The 23438-nt window shown below is 40.3% G+C and overlaps 1 protein-coding gene across 11 annotated transcripts in view; it reads right to left on the reverse strand.

The window, feature by feature from the left end:
• Positions 1-23438, reverse strand: part of STOX2 (storkhead box 2) — a 104946-nt gene that overhangs the window by 49672 nt on the left and 31836 nt on the right. For 2 of the 11 annotated variants that reach the window (XM_008641476.2, XM_017744413.1), the window contains exon 1: positions 22781-23428. The exons of 8 other annotated variants lie outside the window; for them this stretch is intronic. In XM_008641476.2, coding sequence (XP_008639698.1) covers positions 22781-22946 — 166 coding nt within the window. In that variant the 5' untranslated portion in view covers positions 22947-23428. Of the gene's footprint in view, positions 1-22780; positions 23429-23438 lie in introns of those variants that run through there. One more of the 11 variants, XM_017744419.1, reaches the window with a different exon arrangement.

Consider the following 23438-nt stretch of genomic DNA (forward strand, 5'->3'; position numbering starts at 1 on the left):
TGACAGACACCCAAGAATTACCCTGAAAATCAATTTAAAACAGCAAAGACTTAAGTTTGTTGGACAAAATACCCTTGAAAAAGACTAAGACAAAAGCATCTGATGCTAAACATTTGAAGAACTCAGTATTACTGTTGGGCAAAAATGTATTAATTAAATGAAATAAGAATGAAAATCCACTGTAGCAACATAAACAAAACATTGTGCACGCTCTCCAAGAGTATTTCAAATTAATTTTGCTCCAATACACAAAGCATAGTAAATATTTCTAAAAATATACATTGATATAAGTATTCCTAATGACAAGGGGAATCACAAAGGGTCTCAAGAGTTTGGGAGTCATCTGTCCACAAAACCAAAACAAAAGCATTATGTATGTGATTTAGCATATGCGCAAAAAGCAAAAGACACAAAACACTTAAGACTCATGGAGATAGAATAAAGTAAGCCTGATGATGTGCATGAGCATGATGTGCTCATATGCATGACAAAGAATCTACGTAGGCCCCCACATCTTTCAATTAATAATGTAAAAATACTACAAAAACCTAACAAAGGAGATGAAGTGTTCAGTATCCCAGTAAGTCACATTGAAATAAATGAAATACCACAGAATGTACAAAAATCACACAGAAAAGTTAAAAAGTACAGAATCAAACATGTCCGTGTATTTGTGATATGTATACATACATGCAAACATGCATTACTTGTTAAGTAAACTTTTCTTCTACAGCCAACAGAAGTGTTGGGAGGGAGGTTCGAAGCATGTGAATAAGATTTTAACACAGGTAAGATGTTCAGTAATATTTCTTATGACAGTTAATACTAGAACATTGCAGACAATGCTAATTACATCCTGAATATTGTTTGAATCAAGGGGTTTGACACATCATCCAACACTAAGTATGGCAAGCAGCTACACTGCATTCCACAGGGGAAGACATCAGAGCTGTTATGCAGTCTCTACCTTAAGGAAGCAAAGCGCCCTAAGTTTGACCTAAGCAGTTGGTAGGCAGTGGGTTGTTTATGCTTAAAATGCCTAAGTTTACAATCCAAGGCAATGGATTTTATCGTCTTTCCTGTTGCAGCACAGACACCCAGCTCTCCAGGTCATGCTCTGGTCTCCTTTTGCTGCTGCTTACCAGAGAACGTCAAGACTGGTGGAGGCAACTTTGGATCACCTCTGGGCTTCTCCCCTTGCCCTGCTCTGTGGTCTCAGAAAGGTTCGATTACAGCTGTCTCCCTGAAGCTGCAGCATGCAGAAGTCCTATCCCAGAATATACCTTATTTTTTCCTAATAGTCACCCTACTCTGAGCTTGTGCACTGTCCTCTAAAGGCATCCCTAAAACTGCTTTATGGTCTCTGCACTGAGGACAGTTTATCTCCAAGCAGATCCCAGGCTTTGAGATGCAACTCTATTCCTCTTGTTCCACATTAAGGGGACACATGCAGTCCAAATTTTTCAATGACTATATTTACAGCAGAACCAGAACTGGCTTGCAACCTACCTGTATTGATATTTACACTTTGCCGAAGGGCTGCTTTCAAGTCTTGGCTGCGCAGAAAGTTTAGAAGAAAATGTCTCACCTCAAGGGAACTATATAATGCAATACAGAGTTCCCAAATCACTGCTACATTATTATAGGACAAAGAATTTTATCCACATAACATATGCACAAACCTCTCAGCTCTGATTAAGAAAGAAAACGTGGTCACAAAAAACGTACGGCAGGGATGCCAAAAATGATTCTTTTCTAAATGGAATCCACATTAAACATGGCTTCTTTAGCATGCAACTTCTGCAAGGATGGAAGTGACTATACCTGATAGCCCACAGAAGTAACTGAAGAAGAGCGTTGTATTTATTAGTTCAACAACAGTTTCAACTGAGGATGAAATGAAATACAAATGACTAGTAAATACTACCATTACACTTTAAATACCTCTTCTGCAAAGCCAGAATCAAATACAGTGATTGCAAAAGCTGGAACAGCCTCTCTCATGACCTGAAAACTGTCTACTAGAACTCAGGATGAAGTCAAAAGGGAGACATAATTTGTGTCATGAAAACAAGATAGACAATACCAATGCTCCTCCAGACATGGCCCATTCATCTGTGCATCCTGCAGACAATTTTTCTTCTATCTGCTATACCAGCCACCCTTGTTCCATCTCACAGCTAGTGATTAATTACACTTCAGTGCAGCAATTCATCCAAGTCGGACCTTTGAAACAGAAAGACACTGTGGGAATCGTATGCTTTCCTTTTTAAGTGCTTTCTTCTACTGGTAAAACTAAAAGCAATATGGTACCAAAAGGTAGTATTTTTGACTGTCTTGTGGTACAGAGAAAAAAACCCAACCTGTTATGCATCTTCATAATAAGTACTTAGCTGTCAATTATCATATCACTGCCCAATGAAAGTTTCTTCGACTGAAGAGAAACACTTTTCAAATCTAAACCTACAACACACATGATACAAGCAACACTGTTCTGCAACTATGTGTGCTGATATACCAGCTTAGTTCTCATTGCACTTTGCCAACCACGGAAATGTCTAATTGGGTTCTGCTTTTCAAGTCCAGAACTCCTTGTACTGCTGCTATCACCACTTTGTTGGATTCCTCCGTGCTCATTTCGTGTGCTGGTTTGGACAAATTTGGAGGAAAATATCCTCTGATAGAAGGCAGGTTATAACCATCCCTCCCCAACCAGGTTCGGGAAAAAATAAATTTTCCTTGGAGGAAAGTGAAAGAGGTAAAAACTATTTATGTAACAAACACACAGGAAAAGGATAATAATGCTAAATAATAAAACCTCTCACTGTGGAGAGAAACCTGGGAAGATTTCAGAGTCCTTCCATAGGTGTGGTCTCTCCCCTCCTCCTTGGAGCTGGGTCGTGGTGGGCCCACCTCCAGGGCCTCGGTGGAAAATTCTCTTGATGTGTTCTGATGTTGAAACAGTCCAGAAGAGAAGAAGGGAAAAAACCAAAGTCCCAGGAAAACAAAGTTCAACTCTCCGTCTCCCTCCGGAGAAAAGGAGCTGAAAGCTGGCTGAAGAGCAACAAGGGTGCTTCCTCCGCTCTTGCTGCTGTTAGAAGCAGAGAGTGTGGGTCTGTGTCCTTGAAAAAACTGCTTTGAAGAGTTTGCTTGATTTTTTCCTCTCCCCCCTCTCAGGCTCAGTTTAAAGGCACAGAAAGGCACGAAGTCAATTTCTGGGCATAGAGCAGTGATAGGGGATACAACATCATAAAGTCACCCCAAGACATTTCGACAGCTCTTGTTAAAGACTAGCCAAAATGTAAGCCTGGTTTAGACAGGCAAGTCACCTCACTCATACAAAGACAATCTTCAAGCCTGCCTCAGTAAATGAAATTTACAGTTATAAGAAAATAATGAGAAGCATTCCTATGGGCTCATCTGAAATGTGGTGCTAGCTATGAGATGCAGCCCTGAATAATTCCAGCACAAGTCCACCTTGGGAGGCAAAGTACACAGGATTTGGGAACAGAGTGGTTTTTTCCCCTTCTGCTTTGTTTATTCTTGCCAATGTCACTACATACTTTCTTGGGTTATTCCATCAACAAGTCACCAAACTTCATGAAAAATGTGAACAAAGATACAGAAGTGTTGTGCAATCAATAAAATCATTGGGTTTTGCAACTAAAGCAATAAATGGCTAGATTACCAAAATACTCTCCTAGGTAAAATCATTAATGACAAAATGAGTAGTCCTTGAATTAGGAGTGCAATTTATTTTAGCTTGGGCTAAAATTAAAGCCAGTGTGATTTACATGTACTACTCCTCAACTAAATTAACAGAATTTACTTTGATTTACTTTGATTTAAAAAGCATTGTTTGAGCACAAAGATTCAACTCCGCTTGAGAGGAACGGCATGGCCTCACAAGGAAGAGGTTGGACTACAATCACCTGGGATCCCTTCCAGTCTGAATCTTTCCTATGATCTTGACACTCAAGGTGTTCAATCAGATGCCAGTCTGTACAGGCTATTGGAATGACTGGAGGAAGGGTCTGGAATTCAAGACCTGCACGCTCTTACTGAACGTAATGTAAGTTCTCATGCCAAACTTCTTACACATGGCATGCAACATTCAACAGCAATCAGTATCAGTCTCAAATTTGCCAGTTCTGATATACCTGTATCTTGTGACTCATGCTATCACCTTGTATGTGTTAGCAACAGCTGTTCAAGTAACAAAAGTGTAAAATGTGGCCTTAATGCCATTAACTTACATATATTTTGAATAGAATACTTATAATGAAAATCAGAAGTCAAATCTAAGTAGAGTTCTTGTTATCTTTCCTAATGCATCATTAGATTTTGATAGTGATGCTACACAGTTTGTGCATGTTTGGGATTTTCTCCTTTGTTTTGCTGGCAGGACCAGGGAAGTCCCAGGGCTGAGACTGGTGGAGAGGCAGTGTTCCCAAGGACTGCACAATAGAGCAGTGTTTCCTAAAGTAGGTTATGTGAAGGACGAGCAGAAAGGCATCAGAGGGAGGGGTGACTGTGGAAAATATGGATGATGTCATCCTCAGCATGAGTAGATCTTTGAAAATACATGGCACTGATTTGTTTTCCTAGCAGAAGATAAGGAGCTATGCTTCCAAAGTTGGGAAAGTGCAGATCTACCCCAGTGTTTCCTTGTTTCACTGAATCCTTTTAACCAACTAGTTCTGGAAACATGGACAACTTGGTTATAAATGGCCACGTGCTCAGCCTTTGTCTTAAGCCTATGCCCAGATGACCCATTTTGCACATTTCAACCAAGAATAAAGTGACCTCATTTTCAAAAGTGCTGAGCACCAGCTGTTCCTATTGTGTTCACAAACCACACTATAGGTTCCTGTTTTCAAATTCTTGACCTCAAAAGAATTTTGAGGCAACAGAGTGATTATATGTTCTTCCACTTGCAATATGCCTATTTATTTTAATTCAAATATAAAAGTCTGAGTAATAAGAACAAGTACTCTTGCCAGTAGAAGGTAAGTGCAACGTAAGTGAGCCATGTGATCTAAAAAAATATTTTTTGCACAGAAGAATGACTGGACTGAAAGTCAGAGCATTTTGACGTTCACTCTTAGTTTCTTTTTTATTTTCTTTCTTTCTAATGAATGGCCTAAAAATGGGGGAACAATAGCATCCCAGATGCTACACCTGAATTTATATTTCTGGGATTAGTTTCTTTGCTACCTGCTACATAAAGTTAGGTCAACAAATTCAAAATCACTTTACTATAGTTTTTGGCTCCGTAATAAACAGGTATGTTGTATTTTAAACTGTTACTTAAGCAGTTTTAAACTGTTACTTGAACATACCACTGTCATCTCCAGACAAAACACCACATTGCTTGTGCAAACAATAAATACAACTACCTTATCTCTCCGCCAAACCATAGAGCTTCAAATCAGCAAAATCAACAAAACAACTTATCCACAAATCACAAAACGAGTCATGCTAATGATCAGTGCACAATATTTGTTTTCGATTTTTAAATTAAGCTGTTTTTTAATTAAAAGATAGCAAGAAAACCTCAAAATATATTGAACTTGCTATGACTTCTTGTTGATCTCTACTGAGAAGACACTGATTTGCACTGCACTGCTTCCCAGTAAAACATCCTGACTATATGTGAGGAAAGCACCACTACCTTTGGGCATAAGTAAATTAATCCATACAGAGACAATATATAAATGCACACCACCTAGTAAAAAAAACCCCAAAAAACATAAATATTCTCTCTCCAAATACAGTATTTTAATTTTACAGTAACTTGAAGAGAAATTGATTGTACTCCCAAATCAAATAGATCTTGATACCTTGCTTATGTTGATTAGTCAGAGTTCTGTTTTGATTCCCTTGTAAAAGTAAACTTGATCTTGCTTTGTACTTCTAGCTCTGCCTGTGTTTTATGACAGCAGAAAGCAAAGTTGTGGGAAGGGAGCTTTCCTGAAAGCAGGGTCATTGTGTGGGGCCAAGCACCCGAAGAGGGGAGGGTGAGATAAAGGCAGGAGGGTTCAGGGTAAAGGCCAGGAGCAAAAATGTTTTACTGTTGCACAGATGGACTCTCATCTCTTGAGAACCAGAGGTAAAGCAGACATACTAGCAGCTCAAAATCAGTGGTTTAATATGATTTTCTGAAATTCTCCTCATACTTGCTGACCTTTTACAGGTCAAGCTGCCTATAAATGCCACAGGAAACTATCTGAAAGTTGCTGGTAAAGTGCACATGAAGAGGCAAAACTTTTATTTTATTTTGAAAATAATTCAGAATAGAGACACTGTCAGATCCTGAGATGTGTGAAGGTGTTTGAGTGGACACCACAAGATAACAGTAAAGGAAACAAATAAAAATGGTCTCTTTCTCTTGGTGACACAGTCTTTGAAAATACAACTCATTTCTTTGGTGTGAGGAAGATTTGTCAATGACTTTTTGAGAAAAAATGGCTATAAATCCCGTAAGAAACAGCTTCTAAATCCCTTCACACATCAGTACTTTTGGCTTCACTTGTTACATACTGCTGATGCTTTGAGAATCACCAGAAAGCACATCCCACCCTTGACCTCCAAAGCCAGAGAGCAGTATTTCCAATCTTTGCACTACTGGCAAGGCACAGAGATTTGCTAATGTCACAAGAGCTGGCTGGTCTCATTTGATGAACTATCCTAAGAAAAGCTATAAATTCAATATTAATTTGCTCCTTAATGCTATTCTTCCATGTAAACTGTATCTGCAATCACAATGAGGTCATCTTCTATAATCATGAATGCAGGACAAGCAATGTAAGATTCCAACTTCTGTGATTCACACAGTAAAAGAAAACACTATACAGCAAACATGAATTTCTTATCTACGAAGCAGGTTATGCCTTTTGCTTTCCAAAGAACAAAACCAATACAATCAACCCATCCATATCAAGAAATGTCTGAGCGTAACTATGATTTCTAGAACTCTTTAAACAAGCCATATATATATTCTTTATATACTCTCACTACTGCTCTGAACTGGTTTCAGGCAGCTTTTACAATTTTACAACACGGCAGTAGCCATGAGACATTCAACAAATTAGCCTGCACTACTCCCATCCTTTCACAAATGCTTGGTCAGACAGGCTTGGTGGCAGGCCATCAGCTCCTTGTGCAGGGGGTCTCAGAGTACCACCACCTTACCCTTGACTGTGTCATCCAAACCCTTTTTGGCCATGAAAGAGGTGACAAGAGTGGGGGCAGAGGATTTACTCTCATATAAGTATTTCTATACAAAAGACTTCCAAAAATGGCAAAGTTGAGATGCAAGTACTAAAGAGAAGGTTTAAATGCAACTACCAACATCAGTTCCTGCAATTAAACTCATTAGACTTTGGCCTTTTCCTTCTGACTACTTTTGTGTCTTCAAAGACAAAAGTAGTCAGGCCAAGAAAAATACCCAAAATGCTCACACATAAAACCCAGCTGCTTAGCATATTTCATTACCACACTGACTTCAAAAATACTGAGCAACTTAAACGTGCAAGCCACTTGGCTCTAGCTAGAGATAAATGCCTGAGATAAGAAGAGGTATAATTGTTCAATGCAATACTGTAGCATGTTTTATATAAACATTTGCTAACACTGCACTTCATATATTTCATTTCAGTGTTGTGCTGCTGAATGTTCCAACTTTATTTATGGCCTGCTCCTTTAATATTTACACATCCAAGGTTCCCCTTGATGCCGAATTAAATATACTATCCTAGCTTCAAAGTAGAAAGGAGCACTTATGCTTTGCAACAGAGGGCAGAGCCTACAGGTTTTCTAGCAGTTACCTAGCTTATTCCACTCCACTGCTGAAAATAGGAAAGGGGAAAATCTGAAAAGAATGTGCTCATTCGTTAGTGATGAGAACATGAAATTGGGATTAAAAATAGCTTTTGCATTTAGTAAAAGCTTTGGGTTTAATCATCATTTTTCTACGAGCTAACTCTCAAGTGAATTAAGACATCTGAAATTAGGGTCCCCACAGAGGAGACATGTTTGTAGACTTCCTGGAGGGTTTGGTTTCATGACGGAATGCGTGGTGTGACACTGCTGTCTCTCTTAGCACTGCACTGTCAGTTCTTCCACATCATAGCTCTTGAACAGCCTCAAGCAAACTTGACGGAGAGGGGAGCAACCTCAAAAGTTTTATGTTCCCACAAGTCTTGGTGACCCACCACAAAGTGTACTGAGGAAAGACTGAAGCCAAAGCCCAGACATACAAAGAGACATCAGACTACCTAGAAGGGAGAGAGGAGATAAAGGGATGGAAAACAGCTCACAAAGATTTCCTGGCTTTTTTTTGCTTTAATAGCTGGTTGTGAGTAACTACCAGGGAAAAGTCCTGCAGCCCCCACTCAGAGAAATCTCCCTTTGAACACTTCAGTTTTCTGCCTGCTTTTCTGCTGTAAAATCAAGAGGAGGGACTGCCGTATTGCAATGACAGCAAGGCACAGGTCAGGATCATGGGAAGGAAAGGTAAACTCTGTGATGTCACACCAGCGCACATTTCAGCAAGGCATGACATCTCACCACAAAACCTGGCATCTTGCCCTGATTTTATGAAAGTCTACAAGTAATACTCAGCAGTAACCACTTCTGGCTCCAGTTCTTCCCCTTCTGTCACCTACATGCTTTTGAAATAAGTGCCCCAGGGTATTCCCCTCCACATGAGCACCAAGAGCTGTAGATCCCCCCTTTCATCATTGTGCAAGCAGAGGACCACCAGCCTACGTGCACATGAGAGACCACACTGCAAGCACCACTGCCACAGTAGCAACACCACTCATTTCAATGATAGCTACTGCAGAGATAGGTATGGTACTACTCCATGTCAGCACGATGATCTCCCTTTAAGTTAGACAATTGGGAATAAGCTAACACCACTAATAAATGAAGGACTAAAGCCTGCTGACTTTCATACTGCAAATGATCCTTGGTCTTCCCTGAGCATCATCAAGTGAAGTCCAATTTTTGTTGCCTGGCTCTGTCTACAGAAACTATTCTAATGTTGCCAGCAATGGACTCAAAGGCCTTGCTTTTGCTCTCACGCTACAATAAACTAGCAATAACTCAGTTAAAAATCAATAGAATTGTACTGGTATACAAAGAAGAATCTGACCCTATGGCCTATTAGGTCGTTTTTAATGATCCTACAATTAGAGAAACCAAATTAAACATTTAACATTTGACCTTTGCTGCTGCTTCTAAATTAGCTAATAGAGATTAAAACCACAGACTTTTTTCAAGAGTTCACAAAATATAGGTTCCAAATCCTGTAAAGTATATTTGATATGTTTTCACTGTGCACTAGAATTTAAAATGCTATTTTTTTTAAATGTGGAATTGTAGCTTCAGACTCTAAAATAATGGATTTTGGAGGTACTCTGATAAAGCACCCACTAGACAGTTAGATTGGATCATGGACTAGAGTGAACAAAAGTCAATGTCCTGTGAGAATCTCAGTGCTACAATGGTGTTTAAAAACACTTCTAAAGCTAAAACAAGAAGTGACAAATTCAAAGACTGCTGAGAGGAAATTCTTCAGTTTCTTTTTAAACTTAGGTCTATTATGAAAATTTCATCACTTTTTTATCATATTTACTGTTTTATATCCTATATTTTCTACCATTTGCATTGTTTTTTCAATGTTTATATTTTCGTCTTGCTAGGAAACACATCTCCAATTACAATTACTAACAGCAGGCACATCTAAATAAACACCTGCAGATGTACACAAAGCATAAACAAAATACACTCATATTAGTATAAAACCCAGTCTCCTCAAATAAAACATATTAAATGGATGTGCTCTGATGTTATGTTAACAAGTAATACATAAAACCTTCAGAAGGGCAGAGATTAGAAAGAGCAGTTTTAAAAAGAAGATACATATAAATATATACATATAAAGTAAAATGATATATAGCCTGTATGAATATGTTATGGCACCCAGCACATGCAGCAAAGTTATTTTGTACATACACAGCAAAAGGATGATTCCTGTGAACATCAGTGAATGTGCACAGAGGGTCTCTTGGGAGGGCTTGACCACGTGCATACACAGACAAATTCTGGAAAATCACCACACACAGTTGTCTCCCTCCACATCTACACAACACACCTGAACTTTATTTCAGGAAGTATATTTCTGTCATGCTCGTCTATGAATTGACAGGGCATGGGGACATAATTTTGATGGATACTTTGGCAGCTCTGCAGAGAGACAACGGTGACTGTACTCAGCTCTACACTCCAGCAATGTTTTCAAAGGTAACCCATTAAGCACATGGATAGGGTCAATTCAGGCCCATATGAAAATTCAGGTATGTGGATTTTGAAATCCAGCAAGCCCAATTTATCAGCCTTCAGAGATGCTGAAATTTGCCTCCTGCAAAAAACAGCACTTTTACAGAGACACCCAATGTGTCACAAGCTCAGGAAGCCATGCTAGAAAGTTATGGCCTTTAGCTATTAGCTGAACCAAGATTGATCTTGTGAGCTAGCCAATGCCTCCAAAATAAGGAAAGGGGTACCTTGGAGACATGAAACATCAGGACGCACTTCTGCAGCATTTTCTCAGGTCAACTCTGTCTTGAAACAGCAGTTCTGCTTTACTAATAAGCAGAAGACTTGGAAACAACTAATGCCTTGGCACCAGATCCTGCTTGCAGTTTGAATCAGGAGATGACATTTTTGGAATGTCAAGAGTTGATATAACAAGGAACTCCTGTTTAATGCAAGCCTTTCATCTAGGCATGCGTCACCTTCAAGATGAGACAGCTCATGAGGCCCAGAATTCAGAGGGAAGGGGAAGGGAAGGGAAGGGAAGGGAAGGGAAGGGAAGGGAAGGGAAGGACTACAGGAAGGAAAGGAAAGGGAAGGAAAGGACTACGGGAAGGAAAGGAAAGGACTACGGGAAGGAAAGGACTACGGGAAGAAAACTATGTGAAAGGAGTAAATGGAATTACAGAAATAATTAACAAATGCTTCTTTCATTACTTCAGTGGAGAATGTGAGGACATGAATCCTATTAATATCTCAGTTACAGAAATCTGGAATGTGTATGTTGTGTTTGCAGTGATGGGATGAATGCTGCCTCTTGACCTAACAGCTGATCTGCTGTTCTTCTACAACCAAAAATACCAAGAACTTCAAAACCTCCTTCACATGTACATATATTCCTCATTATTAGGAAAAGCAAAAAGAGGACAGGATGAGACCTAATGCTAGTTTAGTCTGACAATGCGCACAACTTGGGGCTGCCACAAGGCACCTCCCCTCATGCAAGGTGAGCAGCTGTCACTCCCCTAACACTGCCTGGTATCACGGAGTGTTCCTGCAAGTGAAACATGATGAGGACTGCTGAACAAACTGTATTGCCTGAACCAACTGGCAAAGAATGGGAAGCATGCCGGGGGGAGCACCACACGCACTTGCTTTCTACTTCCACTTCCTTAGACATCTGTTTGTGGTTATAGTTGGACACCTCAGAGTGGGCAATACAGACCTGGGTCTTAACTGGCACAGGCACTCTTAGGTCCTTACTTGTTGCTGGAAAAGCATAATCCAAAACTGCTATTGAATGGCAATGTATACCAGAGCAGGTTTTAGATTTTTTTTTTTTTTTCCTCCTTGCTGGTCCCCCATAACAAAATAGCCCTCCCAAAGTTATGCACAGCAATCACATACATGCATCCATCCATTCAGGAGTACATGAGAGGTCAAATGTTCTGATCTGAAAAGCTGGGTTTGAAGCTAATTTGCTACTAGAGATAAAACGACACTTCCCATGGCAGCTGTGCTGTCAGACAATTTTGACACACCTAGTACTGACAAAGCTTGGTTTGACACCAACCCACTAGTAAAATTCAGTATCAACACTTTTTTGTATGCTTTCTCACTCCTTGATACACACCATCCTATTCAAGTGCCACATTAATTAGTGAATGAATTATGATGACACAGGCATGTTGAGCTTTTCACCTCAACTCTTTTAATTTACTTTTTCATGATTTAACTCTTAATGCAATCTACAGTGAAACACTTCACAGTACTTAAGTATATTGCTGTGGGTGTGAAAAAGGGATTGCTGTTAGGATAAAAAAGAATAACCACGAAAAGCCAAGAGTACTGTATTGTAGAGCCTGTAGCTCTGTTTGGAACAATCAGCACTGCGATGAAAACTGAACGAGATTATCATCTGGTAGGCAGAAAAAAAGTTGTATCAAATTTGAAAGGAGCTCAGAGACATGCAAGTGAAGGAGCAATGGTCCTGATTTAAATACAGCCAGTTTAATGACTTAAATGGAAATCTAAGGGTGAGCTGGTGAAAGTGAAGCATAGTTCTCGTGACCAGGACACAACAACAGCCTTCTCTGGCAGAACAGCAACTCTGCCCACGACTCCTCTTTTTGTGCTCTGCCATCACACCCGCCCTTGTCTCTGGTAAACCTGCCCCAGTTTCTTTAGCTGTCCAATCTGTGGCCCTAATTCAAAGGCAGACCTCAATTAAAAGGGAGCATTACTCAGCAGTTACAGCTACCTCCACCTCAGCCTTTCCAATTCTTCTACGTAGGCAAAGGATACATGCAAGAGAGGTGGGTATGTGCATTGTTCGTGGAAGGAGCACTGCTGCGTGTTAAGGTTTCCTACCTAGACAGTCAACCAAAACTTTGTGCACTTTTCCTACTAAAGGACAGAATCAGACCCTTGGGCACTTAAGGTACATTCTCATGCAGAACCATTAGCACATGCACACAGAGCACAGGCTCACTACATATCCAACTAAATACACTTACACAAATCATATTTTACTGTGCTGCACAACAGGCAGTACGGCTGACCACATCTGGTGAAAAGTTATTGTGTGTGGCTCTAAAATAAACAATACCTCATATAGCTACTCCAACCTCTTGTGAAAAGAGGTAGTTAAGAATGTGATTTTTAAACTGAGGTTTCTAAAACATGCCTGAATTTTACCCCCATGGTTACTGAAGAATATTTCTGCAATAATTACACAGACTGAACCTAAGATTGACTCAGAGGAAAGTGCCTCCTGATTGTACAAAAAAACCCAAAAACTGCAAAATGTTTCATTTAGAGATGGTTATGTATTTTTTGAGAGAAACTGGAAAAAGTTTTTCAGAAACTGAGACTTGATTAGAGCTGGAAGGAAAAAAAACGCAGAAAACCATTTTTTGCTTCTCTGTTCTGTGAAAACATTTCAGTCAGATCCATTCCTATGCAGACATCTCATGCAAATACGATTTCAAGGTTTCACTCTTGAAATTCAATGCTTATGGAACACTTGTATCTAAAGAGGAAGAAAATAACCTACATCCATCCATGATGAAAGCGGAGACTAAAGACCTATTTGTAAAATATTACAAACACCTAAATATTCCCCAAAGATAGACTTGCTTTATTTAGAATTTTTGACTGGACTGCTGCAAGGGGAGGAGGTCAGCGCATGGACGAACAGCTAGCCAATCTGCTCCCACTGTGATCCCATCTCTTCATCAGTGAAACTGCCCTGAAACCAGAGGCCAAGGGATCGCTTGGGCCTTGGGTGAACTTTCCATGGCCACTGGTGTTTGTCCTCCATCTCACAAAAGAGATGTGCTGCAGACACGCCCAATTTACAGATGAAGGTTGCAGCTCTTCCAAACCTTGTGTTAAAGCCAATAAGCTTCTCTGAAGTTTCTGGCACTCTACTCACCCAGCCAGCAATGCAGTAATTACACCTAAAAGCACACAAATCTGAAGAAAACCTTGCAAAAAATGTTTCCGCTTCACTCTGTTTAAAAAATATTTAGTTTAAGGCTTACATGTAGTAAAACAGGTCACAGTATGGTCCAAGAATGCAAATTCTCACGAGAGCAGAATTTAGAACGTCCTATGAAAATGAAGAGTGGTACTTCACTCTAAAATGCTGTGAAAATTTAAGAGGCAAAGTACCACAATGAAATTTAGTACATCATCTTTACTGGCTTATAGGATAAACAGTCCAATTTATGGCATTTACAACATTATCACATTTGGTCAGAAGTTCATCTACAAACTAGGTCACAGGTCATCAACAGGAAATTCATAGGAAATTATGGAGGAAATTAAAAGAACACAAATGGGCAAGCAAACTAGTTTATACAATCTAGGTTCTCCCAGCACAGCTTCCTGTGTTATGATGAACTCATCTTTCATACTGAACTTTGCCTTTTCCAGGCCGCACTAAGTAAGTATTTCTGAATTGTCTATTATACTCTCCAAGCCTCAAAATGTGGAGGTCAAATTCACTAAAATGAGCCACTGAGGTTTTTTTTCTTTAAGCAATATAGCTGGGAAAGGAAATAGTAACTAGAAAAGGTGTTTTGAGATGATTAAATGCAGATTTCTCAATACTGGCACTTCAACAATGGGTGTACAAGATCCTTCACTGACACAAATACCACAGTGAGGACAGTATCCTAAGACAAGAAGACATTCTCATATTCCTTCAGTTCCAGCATCCCAGCCAAACTGCACCTGCACTCCTGATCTTGTTTGGGAAGATGGTAAGTAGTGTCTGGGAGCCTGTTCTACTTTCACGTTAGACATGCTTTCCAAAATAAAACCCCTGGCCAGTAAGGCATAGGAAGAGAGAGGGCTGCAGTTCATCTAGGTTATCTGGACAACTTTTGAAAAGAAAAACTGCTTAACAGAAGCAGTTACTGCTTAATTGTTTAGAGCTGAACGCTGAATGCAATGTACTGCCTATACCTCTAACGTATCACACAACAAAAGTTAGGAGTAACTTGGCAAGACAGATAGAAAATGAAAGATTTGCAAGATGCCTCAGCTGTCTGTCTTCTTGCTCCTTAGTTAAATAAAAAGACCTAGTATAAATGTGATCAACTTTTCTTTCATTCTTTTTCACAATACCCAAATACCCACATAAGGTCCACAAAATAAAAGCAGTTCCTCAAGTTCATTCTTACTCTGGTGCTTTCACACCCTATCAAATTCAATAAAAATACTGAGATCTGTTTTTTCAGTATCACAACTTGAAACTTCTAGTAAATTGTGCATTTGTAACTATCTCCTGCAGATAGTATTTCCCATTGAAGCAACAAGAAACACTCTTATACTTTAAAAGTTATAGGAATCACATCATCTACAATTTGATGAAAACCAGAACTATTTTTGGGTTGTGAGGAGATGGTTGACAAGGTAGAAGTGATAACAGTACCAAATAACACTCATTCTACATCATTTACTGCTGGTATTATAAACAGGCTCTCTTTTTTGGCTTGCAGGAAGGTGAGATGGAAAATTCTAAGAACACAGTGTTGATCTGAACACAGGATTTCACTTGCAGAATGAGGGCTGCTATGTTTACGCGTATTACTGGATGTCTGTTCTTACCTACCATTACCAAATCAAGGCCTGGGTTGAGAAAGGCTCCTTTTTTGTGAGGGGCAGTATTACAGTACAGTACCCAGGAAAACAAAGTCAATGACTGATACAACTGGGAATACCTCCCTCATCTACTAACTTTCAAACCCAGAGATTTTAATCTCTCTTTGAGGGAAGGAAAAGGGAAAGTTGCTATCCTGTTTATAATGAATACAAGCCTGTTAAAAATCAAGTTTTCTAGTTTCGGTTACCTTTTGCAGCCTGTTTAAAAGCTGCCAATATAGATCAGGATTCTGTCTAAACTAGACTGCTCTACCCGCTCCATCATGCTGCACACCCAAATATACTTGCTGCAAAGCCAGGTCTTCCTTTTTCCCCGCCCCCCTCCACAGCCAATTTGGGCAAGATAATTCCAGCACCTATATGTCATCCAAGAGTGAGATACAAAACAGCATCAGTAGAGCAGCCAACTCAATAAAATATGCTGAAAAAAGGAAGCCAGTAGCTATAAACAACTTTCATATCCCGTCATAGCTACAGGCAGTCACTCAGGAGCAACAAATACTAGTTTGGGAGATTTTTGCAACTTCAATATTCAAGCATTTTCCCTAGGACTACTCTGGTTGCTACTGGCCTTGATACCAAAAATTCTGCAGGAACAAGTACAGAAGCACAATTTCCTGAGACTTTTAAAAAAGCTTTTAACCCTTGTTTCTGCTTCCTGTCCTATTTAATTCATCTAGAAAAAAAGACCTATATATGAAAGTGTTCAGTTTAAGTTCAGGCACTCAGGTCTCAGTTTTAATGGTCACTATCCTTTTTCCCTCCTCTGATAAAAATTAAACCAAATGGTTAGACAGAATTGCCTGAAGTATTAATTAGATACTTCTTACACGGGCCAATCTATATTTCTAAGCTCAGATTTACATCTACACTACCAAACTCATCAGATATCCAGTTTGGGTAATTTAATGGCAATTTTGTCATTTAAACTAATGGAAAATATAATGTTTTTCAAGGAAAAAACCCAAATATCATTAACATTGTGTTATTTAGCAATTCTTACACAAGCTCTAAAGTAGTTGACAATTTTTGATCATGACTCTGATGCTGTCTGGCCACTTCCAACCACGTAAAAGCATGCTCAGGGGGATCCAAGAGTAACGGTACCTGAAACTTTTTTCAGCACTGCTTTACTTGACTCGCAGCCCAGAATGTGGATGTTGATTCTGTTTTAATGCTGTTCACAGAGATATTCTACAACCTGCTATAGGTTATAAAGCAGAGACACGCTAAAGAAGCTTCCCAGAAAACTGAAAAGAAACCCCCAATTTTTGGAGGAATTCTACAACATGCTTAGCAAAATAGCATCTTTCTGGTCTTCATACCTGATTGCACTTATATGTCTTTAAACTGTGCAAAGAATGTTACAAAGATGGTAGTTTACTCTGGGATGAACTCTCCAGCATACAAATGAAGGCCTATCGTTGCTCACAACTGAGCAGGTCATCAGGCTAACCCAAGGTGATCTGCAGAATCCTCACATTTCAGCCCCCTCCAACAAATAACGCATTTTGCAAAGATGTGGCTGCTATTCAATTCCAAAATGGCAAGATATTCAACACCCTTCAGGTTTATCAAGTGTTGCCAACAGAGTATAACTTCTACACCTGTGAAAGACTGGGAGCTACTTGTGATGAATCAATACCGTGTTTGTGCTGAACACTTGTCTATTCTTGAAAGAGGAGCCTCCTACTGTATCTTCAGTAATCTATCACTATACCTAGTGTGCATATAGAAAAATTACCTCAATCACAGAACTACCAGAAAACACACCTAGAAATGCATTCAGATGCAGACTGACAGACACCTCAATACAAATGTCAATGATAGCCTTCTGTGACCTGATCCTGGAGCACCTCTGCGCACCCCAACCTGGCTAAAGGTCCAAGCAAACCAGCAGAGAGAACATGGAGTCTTTGAATGCAAGCAGGAACAAGGCGCTAGGAAGGAAAAATAACCTGAAACTTAGCCCTGCAGAGATGAGTGCTTTGAACGGAGATAGACACATGAACAGGTCTAGGTAAGATAGGCACACACAGAGTCTTCTTTCTTTCTTGTATTCATTCCTCTTTGATTTTACTTCTAATGCCATACAGAAAAGAGACACTCTGGATCCCCATGCTCATAGGTCACAACAGCCAGGGAGAGCTGGTACTCAGCTACTCAACTGCAGTTTGGTCAGCTGAATGCACAATCAGTGCTCAGGACACTGCCCACAGATTGGTCTACAAGTGAACTCATGGGTATGCAGAAAATGTCTTGGTATCTGGTGGGCAGGGACCAGGCATACATGTGACATAACACACAAGCACAAGCACAGCACTGCATATGAGTTAACGGTGCACATACACATGCAGGAATGAAAAACAGGGCTTCACAGAAGGAGAGAAAAACCTGTCTTTTGTATTCTTTTAGGCAAGAAAACAGGGAGAAAACAAAATGAAGTAGAAACTGTGCAAAAATGACTGGTCCATGAACTTGAAGCAAGTTTGTGGTCTGAAGACAGAGCACATTTAGATCCTTCCCCCATATCAGGATGCAGTGAAAGTTCCTAATCGTCTGTCCAGGTAAGTGGATGCCACAGGGACCAAAAGGGACTGGAAAGACACAGTGAGTCCAGTAGCAATTTCCCAAGCAATAAAGCAAGCACAGCCCCAGAAGTAACTGAACAGAGTGACCCACTCGGGGTTCACCAGTTCACTATAGCCTGAAGCAAAGAAGACAGAGCAGGATCCAGGAGGTAACGCTGGTCCTACTAGCCATTGACACACACACACTCTCAGTTTTATTGTCCCAGTAACGGGTCTAGCCCAAGACAACACAAAACTACTCAGAATTCAGGGAGGCAAAGAGATCACATTACTGTTAAGAAGATGAATGGGAAGGTGTTTCTTAATACCACAATCAAAAAAAAAAAAAAGTGATGCAATACTGATTGTTCCATTAAATATTAATTACAATACAGCTGCTTTCAAGCTACAACATATTCCTTCAGATAACTGAATTAAGGGACAGGAGAACCGAATGAGCTTTGTGTGTATCCAGCACTTCTCAATTACATTAAACTGAGTTCTTCAATTTACGTGTAATTATCTCCAAATATTAATCTTTAGAGCTAGAGGTTCAAGATTAAAAAATAATAAAAATAATTAGAACTCTCAAATTTGCTCAGGTGACTCCCAAGATGCTTCTTACTGTTCAAGGAGCTTGAAGAGTTTGTCCTAGACCTTTCATCAAACATTCCTGAAAAAGAGAATGAGGTTATCTTTTCCTCCTACAAATTTTAATTTGCATACAGATACCATCAGTCGGATAGCAGGGTTACATACTTCTCTCCTTTCCCTTCTGTTTGAATTTGGTAATCAAACTCCAGTAACAGCAGGCAACACTGAGACTGAATTTTACTCTTCTGTTTTGAAGGACTGAAACCTCTGCAAGGAAACCGTAAAGCAAAGAGCAGTAAAGTAACTGCATACTTTTCAGAAGGTAACCTCCAAATGACCATGCTCTGGAATTAGTTTTTACCATTGCAGAAAGCTCTTCAGACATTCCTTCATGCTGTGTATGTTAGACTGTTACCCTACACCACCTCCATCTCAAACTGACACGTTAGCTCCAACACCAAAATTGTTAATTAAAGTAACTGAAGAAGGTTGCAGGAAAAGTTATTTCTTTCAAGAGCATTATTCAGTTCTGGTAATATTTAATGGCTGGGTCAATCACAGGGTGCAGCTCCTCTCTCTGCTAAAACAAAATCCAAGATTTGCTTTTGTATTTAGAAGGGAAAAAAGGTAAAAAGGCAAGAAGCTTCCAATATTTGAAAAGCTATATATATTATTTCCTTTAACTGTTTGGAGACTTCCTAAGTTGCATTAAGTTTTATCCTGCTTGGCAGATGCATACAATTTCTTTATTTTCCCTTGAATTAAGCAGCAATGTATCAAAAACTTCAAGTATATTTCCCCTTTTTCAGTAACACATATTGTATACATGTACATGAATTGTATTGGATTCAAACTTTCAGCGTCTCTTCTCACGCAAGGTCAAAGCTTTACATTGTTGTAATTTTCTTTTTCAGTGTTTTTTCTCCAAGACAGTCCTCCACTGGGAAATTAATATTCTGCATGAACAATGAACTCCTTGCATGGCCTTTGAACCTAGTGGTTGCTAGGAGGCCGAAAGAAACCCTGGAGTACAGCCTATTTAATAGCAGGTATCAAGAGATTATTCAGAAGCAAAAACGTGTGATTTTCTAAATTGTCTGCTTTTTTCCCTCCTTACTTCCATCTCCATTCATCTGTCAAACAATCTTTAGATTTCATATGAATTGCATCTGCATCAATTTTCTATAATTATGGGCAGTTTGTTCCCTGAGTATTGAAAATGTGACTGGCCAGCCACCAATGCCGCTTCAAATCAAGCAAATATCAAACTGCTCCTTACTCAGTTTTACTGAAAAGGCTGCTTAAAATCAGATGTGCTTCACCACTGTAGCATGAGGTTTGCACTTCCATTATAAACATGGTTCTGCTTAGAGACTGTATTTTCCTCATACAAAACACCATGGCACTGACTGCAGCACCATTACTCAGTATTTCTCTGTGCTGAAAGAAATATATATAGCTTCTCCATGCTCAATTCAGGCATACTTGAATATTAACATTTCAAGCTTTTTAGCATCTTACTGAAGGTTGGTTGGTTGTATACATTTCAGTATTTCCCCAAGCATAGTAATTGAGGCAAAACCCCAAGGTTTCTTTCCCACCCTCCACCCCCATCCCAAACAATGAGGCATTTAATTAAAAGATAACCACAACAATGCTAATGGTGATGAGGTTAAATGGTTGGATAAACAGAATGCAGCCCTTTGAAAAGCCCATGTGTTTCAGGACACTTTCTCCCCTACAACATTCTGGGTGACAAAGAAAGTATTTGTATTCCTGATCCCCACAATTTTTATCCCAGTGGACTTCCTACAGATTTCCTGCAAGGAAGAGAGTTTCCTTCAAATAGTGAGAAGTGTTTAGACACAGTAGCTATTCCTCCCAAAACTAATATTTGGAAAGGCAGTGGACAAGGATCCTTTAAAAATAAATGAATGTGGCAACTATCCATTATGAGAGAACAATTACATTTCCAGATAAAAGCCTATTAAGTTGTTGTAGTTGTAGTTAAAAAAACAACAACAACAAAAAAAAACTCAACAAAACCAAGAAATATTTGCTGATTTTAATTTTCAATGCGTTCTTCCTCCAACAACTTTAGCAATTAGTAAAACTTAACATTATATTTGTCCTTCATCTTCAGTGGCTGCAATTAAAAATCAATGCACTCTATATCATAAACAAGTGTTCTTGGTCTAGAGATTACTTTAAAACATCTATAGCAGATTAAAATTCTGTGCCCCCTCCTACCCCTCAAGGACATAGGTATCTGCCAACAAATGCAGGGTGACACATCTGATTCTGCAGATTGCTGGTGTTTGACTGTCTGGTTGGATTGTACCAATCTTGCCAAGATAAAGCTTTTACAGAGCCAGACCACTTTCCTGAAGAATTAAAAACAAGCAAGAATCACACCATTTGGCACAAAATGCTCACGTGAGCTCCTTCTCTTTTAAATATGGGCTTTCACACTGAAAGAAAGGCCTAAAAAGTACTGACTTCAACACAACTGACACAGGGCATCTTACAGTGGGACTATCAGGACATCCACCCAGAACAACAAAAATCTTTTCAATATTGTCAGATTCACCATTCCAGACACTTTCTGGTCCTGCAGTACCAACGGAACAAATCAATCACTCCACCACCACAACCATTCTCTTCTTCAGCTGTTCAAGCATAAATTATCCTTGTCATTTCCACTCACTATGTGACTTCCCAGGAACCAAAGCACCAATTGCCAAAACGGCACAATATTCTTACACAGGCAGATTTTTCAATAAAATGCATATTATTTCTCTTGCACTTGGGCATTAAAGAAAGAACAGTCACGAGACATTTTTAAAACATGAGAAACCAATCCTGACTAAAGAGATATGTTTATTAGGGCCAGAGAAAGGAAAACGAGCATATAACTAAAAACCACAATCTTTGGCTCAACCTTTACAGCAGAAATGGGGCGGAAGGGGACAGCATACAGGGCTGGAGACGTTTTCAATAATGCATTATAAATACCTTCATTTTCTCCTTTAAAGGAATCTGCCTACTCAACCTAAATCGTGCCTCAGAGGAAGAAACGTGCCTTTGTGATAAATTGGAATTTGCCGTCATAATAATGAAACGTTATGTCCTATCATCACAATAAACAGGCAGCAGAACAACAAAGGAGGTTTCCAGGATTCTCTGCCCTCAGCCCCCTCCCCATCAGCATTTTCCCAAGTCTTCTTTTGGGTGTTTTTGAAATGCCTCAATTCCAAAGCCATTAAGATGCATTTCTGGATGGAGCAGATTCTACTAATAGTACCGAGGCTTTCCAAAATCTCACCAGCACTCCATCGGAGGCCAACCCTCTCCCTGATGCCTGCCTTTCCCTGCGCTGTTTTTTGTTTTGTTTGCGCTTTCTCTTTCCCATGCACAAACATGTTGGTGCAGTGTCCATTATTTCCCCACGGCTTTCCTTGAAAGCCACCGACAAATGAATATACATGCACGTGTGTGTTCCACCACATACACAGGTCTGGTCTCCTTCTACATCTCAAAAAACAAATGCAAATGTGTTTACAGTCATTTTCACCGATACATGCCTTGCCATTGCAGAAACATGCAGCTGAAAGCCAGGGAGTCTGTAACAAGGCAAGTGTGTTTGCAACCAAAAGTAACCCTTTTCCTTTCCAAAATGGAAAAACACGAAAGCCTGATGAGTTAACTAGAGTTAACTGCATTTAAAGAATAATCTGTGGGGGAGCAGTAAATATCCAGCACATGCTTTTACGCACAAAAGGCGCAAAGGGCTCCATGCTCTGCACATCCAGTCATTTTTGTCTGCTCTTCCACAACAGAGAGATGGAACCCTTCCTCTCATACATTTATTTCACTCGACTAATAGATTTTAAACACCATATTGCGAGGACCCCGCTGTGAATCTTGCAGAGGTACAAAATTCTGGATGTATGCTATTTTTTTTTTTTTTTTTTTTTTTTTTTGCATTATTCATAACAACTCAGCCTCCCGATCGCAGGCTCCCCTCCGTACCCACCAACACAGCCTTCCCGGCCAGACACACACGTCCCGAAGCAGCCTCGCAATAAAGCTCTCTCGCATACACAAATTATGTTACAAACCTGATGTCATGTAGCCCCGTGATGCCTGGGAAATAAAAGCTGGGGGGAAGTGCTTGTGCAGTCGGTAGTCCTTCTCGCTGCGGGACCTCATGCGGTCTGAGGCCCGGTCGGAGAAGTCGGAGCTAGGCCAGGCCCGCCGCAAGGTCGTACTCCGCGTCTTCTTCATCCTGAGGATGCCCGAGCCTACTCCTCCCGCCGCAGCATGGGTCAGGGGTGCGCGCTGCCGGGCATCAGCCTAGCGCGGGCACCGCCGGGGCGCAACCTGCGCGCATCTCGCCGCTCCCTCTTCTAGGACGCCAGCCGCAGGTCCCTTCCTTTTTTTTTTTTTTCCCCCTCGAATGATCCAATTTTACACACGTCCCACAATGCATTACACTTCATTTGCAACCGGTCCGGCTTATAGCTCCCAGATTTGCGTGGAGGAAAGGCACGTTATGTGGCTTCTCAGGCAAAAAAAGGAATGGGGGGAGGGGGCTGGGGACGAGAGATGTGCAGCGTGGGAGCTCGGGGGGCCCGAACAATGCCCCAATTCAGCCCGGCCGTGCTTAGCCAACTGTGAGCCCCGACACAAAAGGCCCAAACAAACGAGGAAAATCCCGCGGCCGCCGGCTGCGACTCCGACCGCGGCGCGCCCGGCGCTGAGGAGGAGGGGGCGGGG

Source organism: Corvus brachyrhynchos, unplaced genomic scaffold, assembly GCF_000691975.1.
Source record: "Corvus brachyrhynchos isolate BGI_N302 unplaced genomic scaffold, ASM69197v1 scaffold17, whole genome shotgun sequence".
Lineage (NCBI taxonomy): Eukaryota > Metazoa > Chordata > Aves > Passeriformes > Corvidae > Corvus > Corvus brachyrhynchos.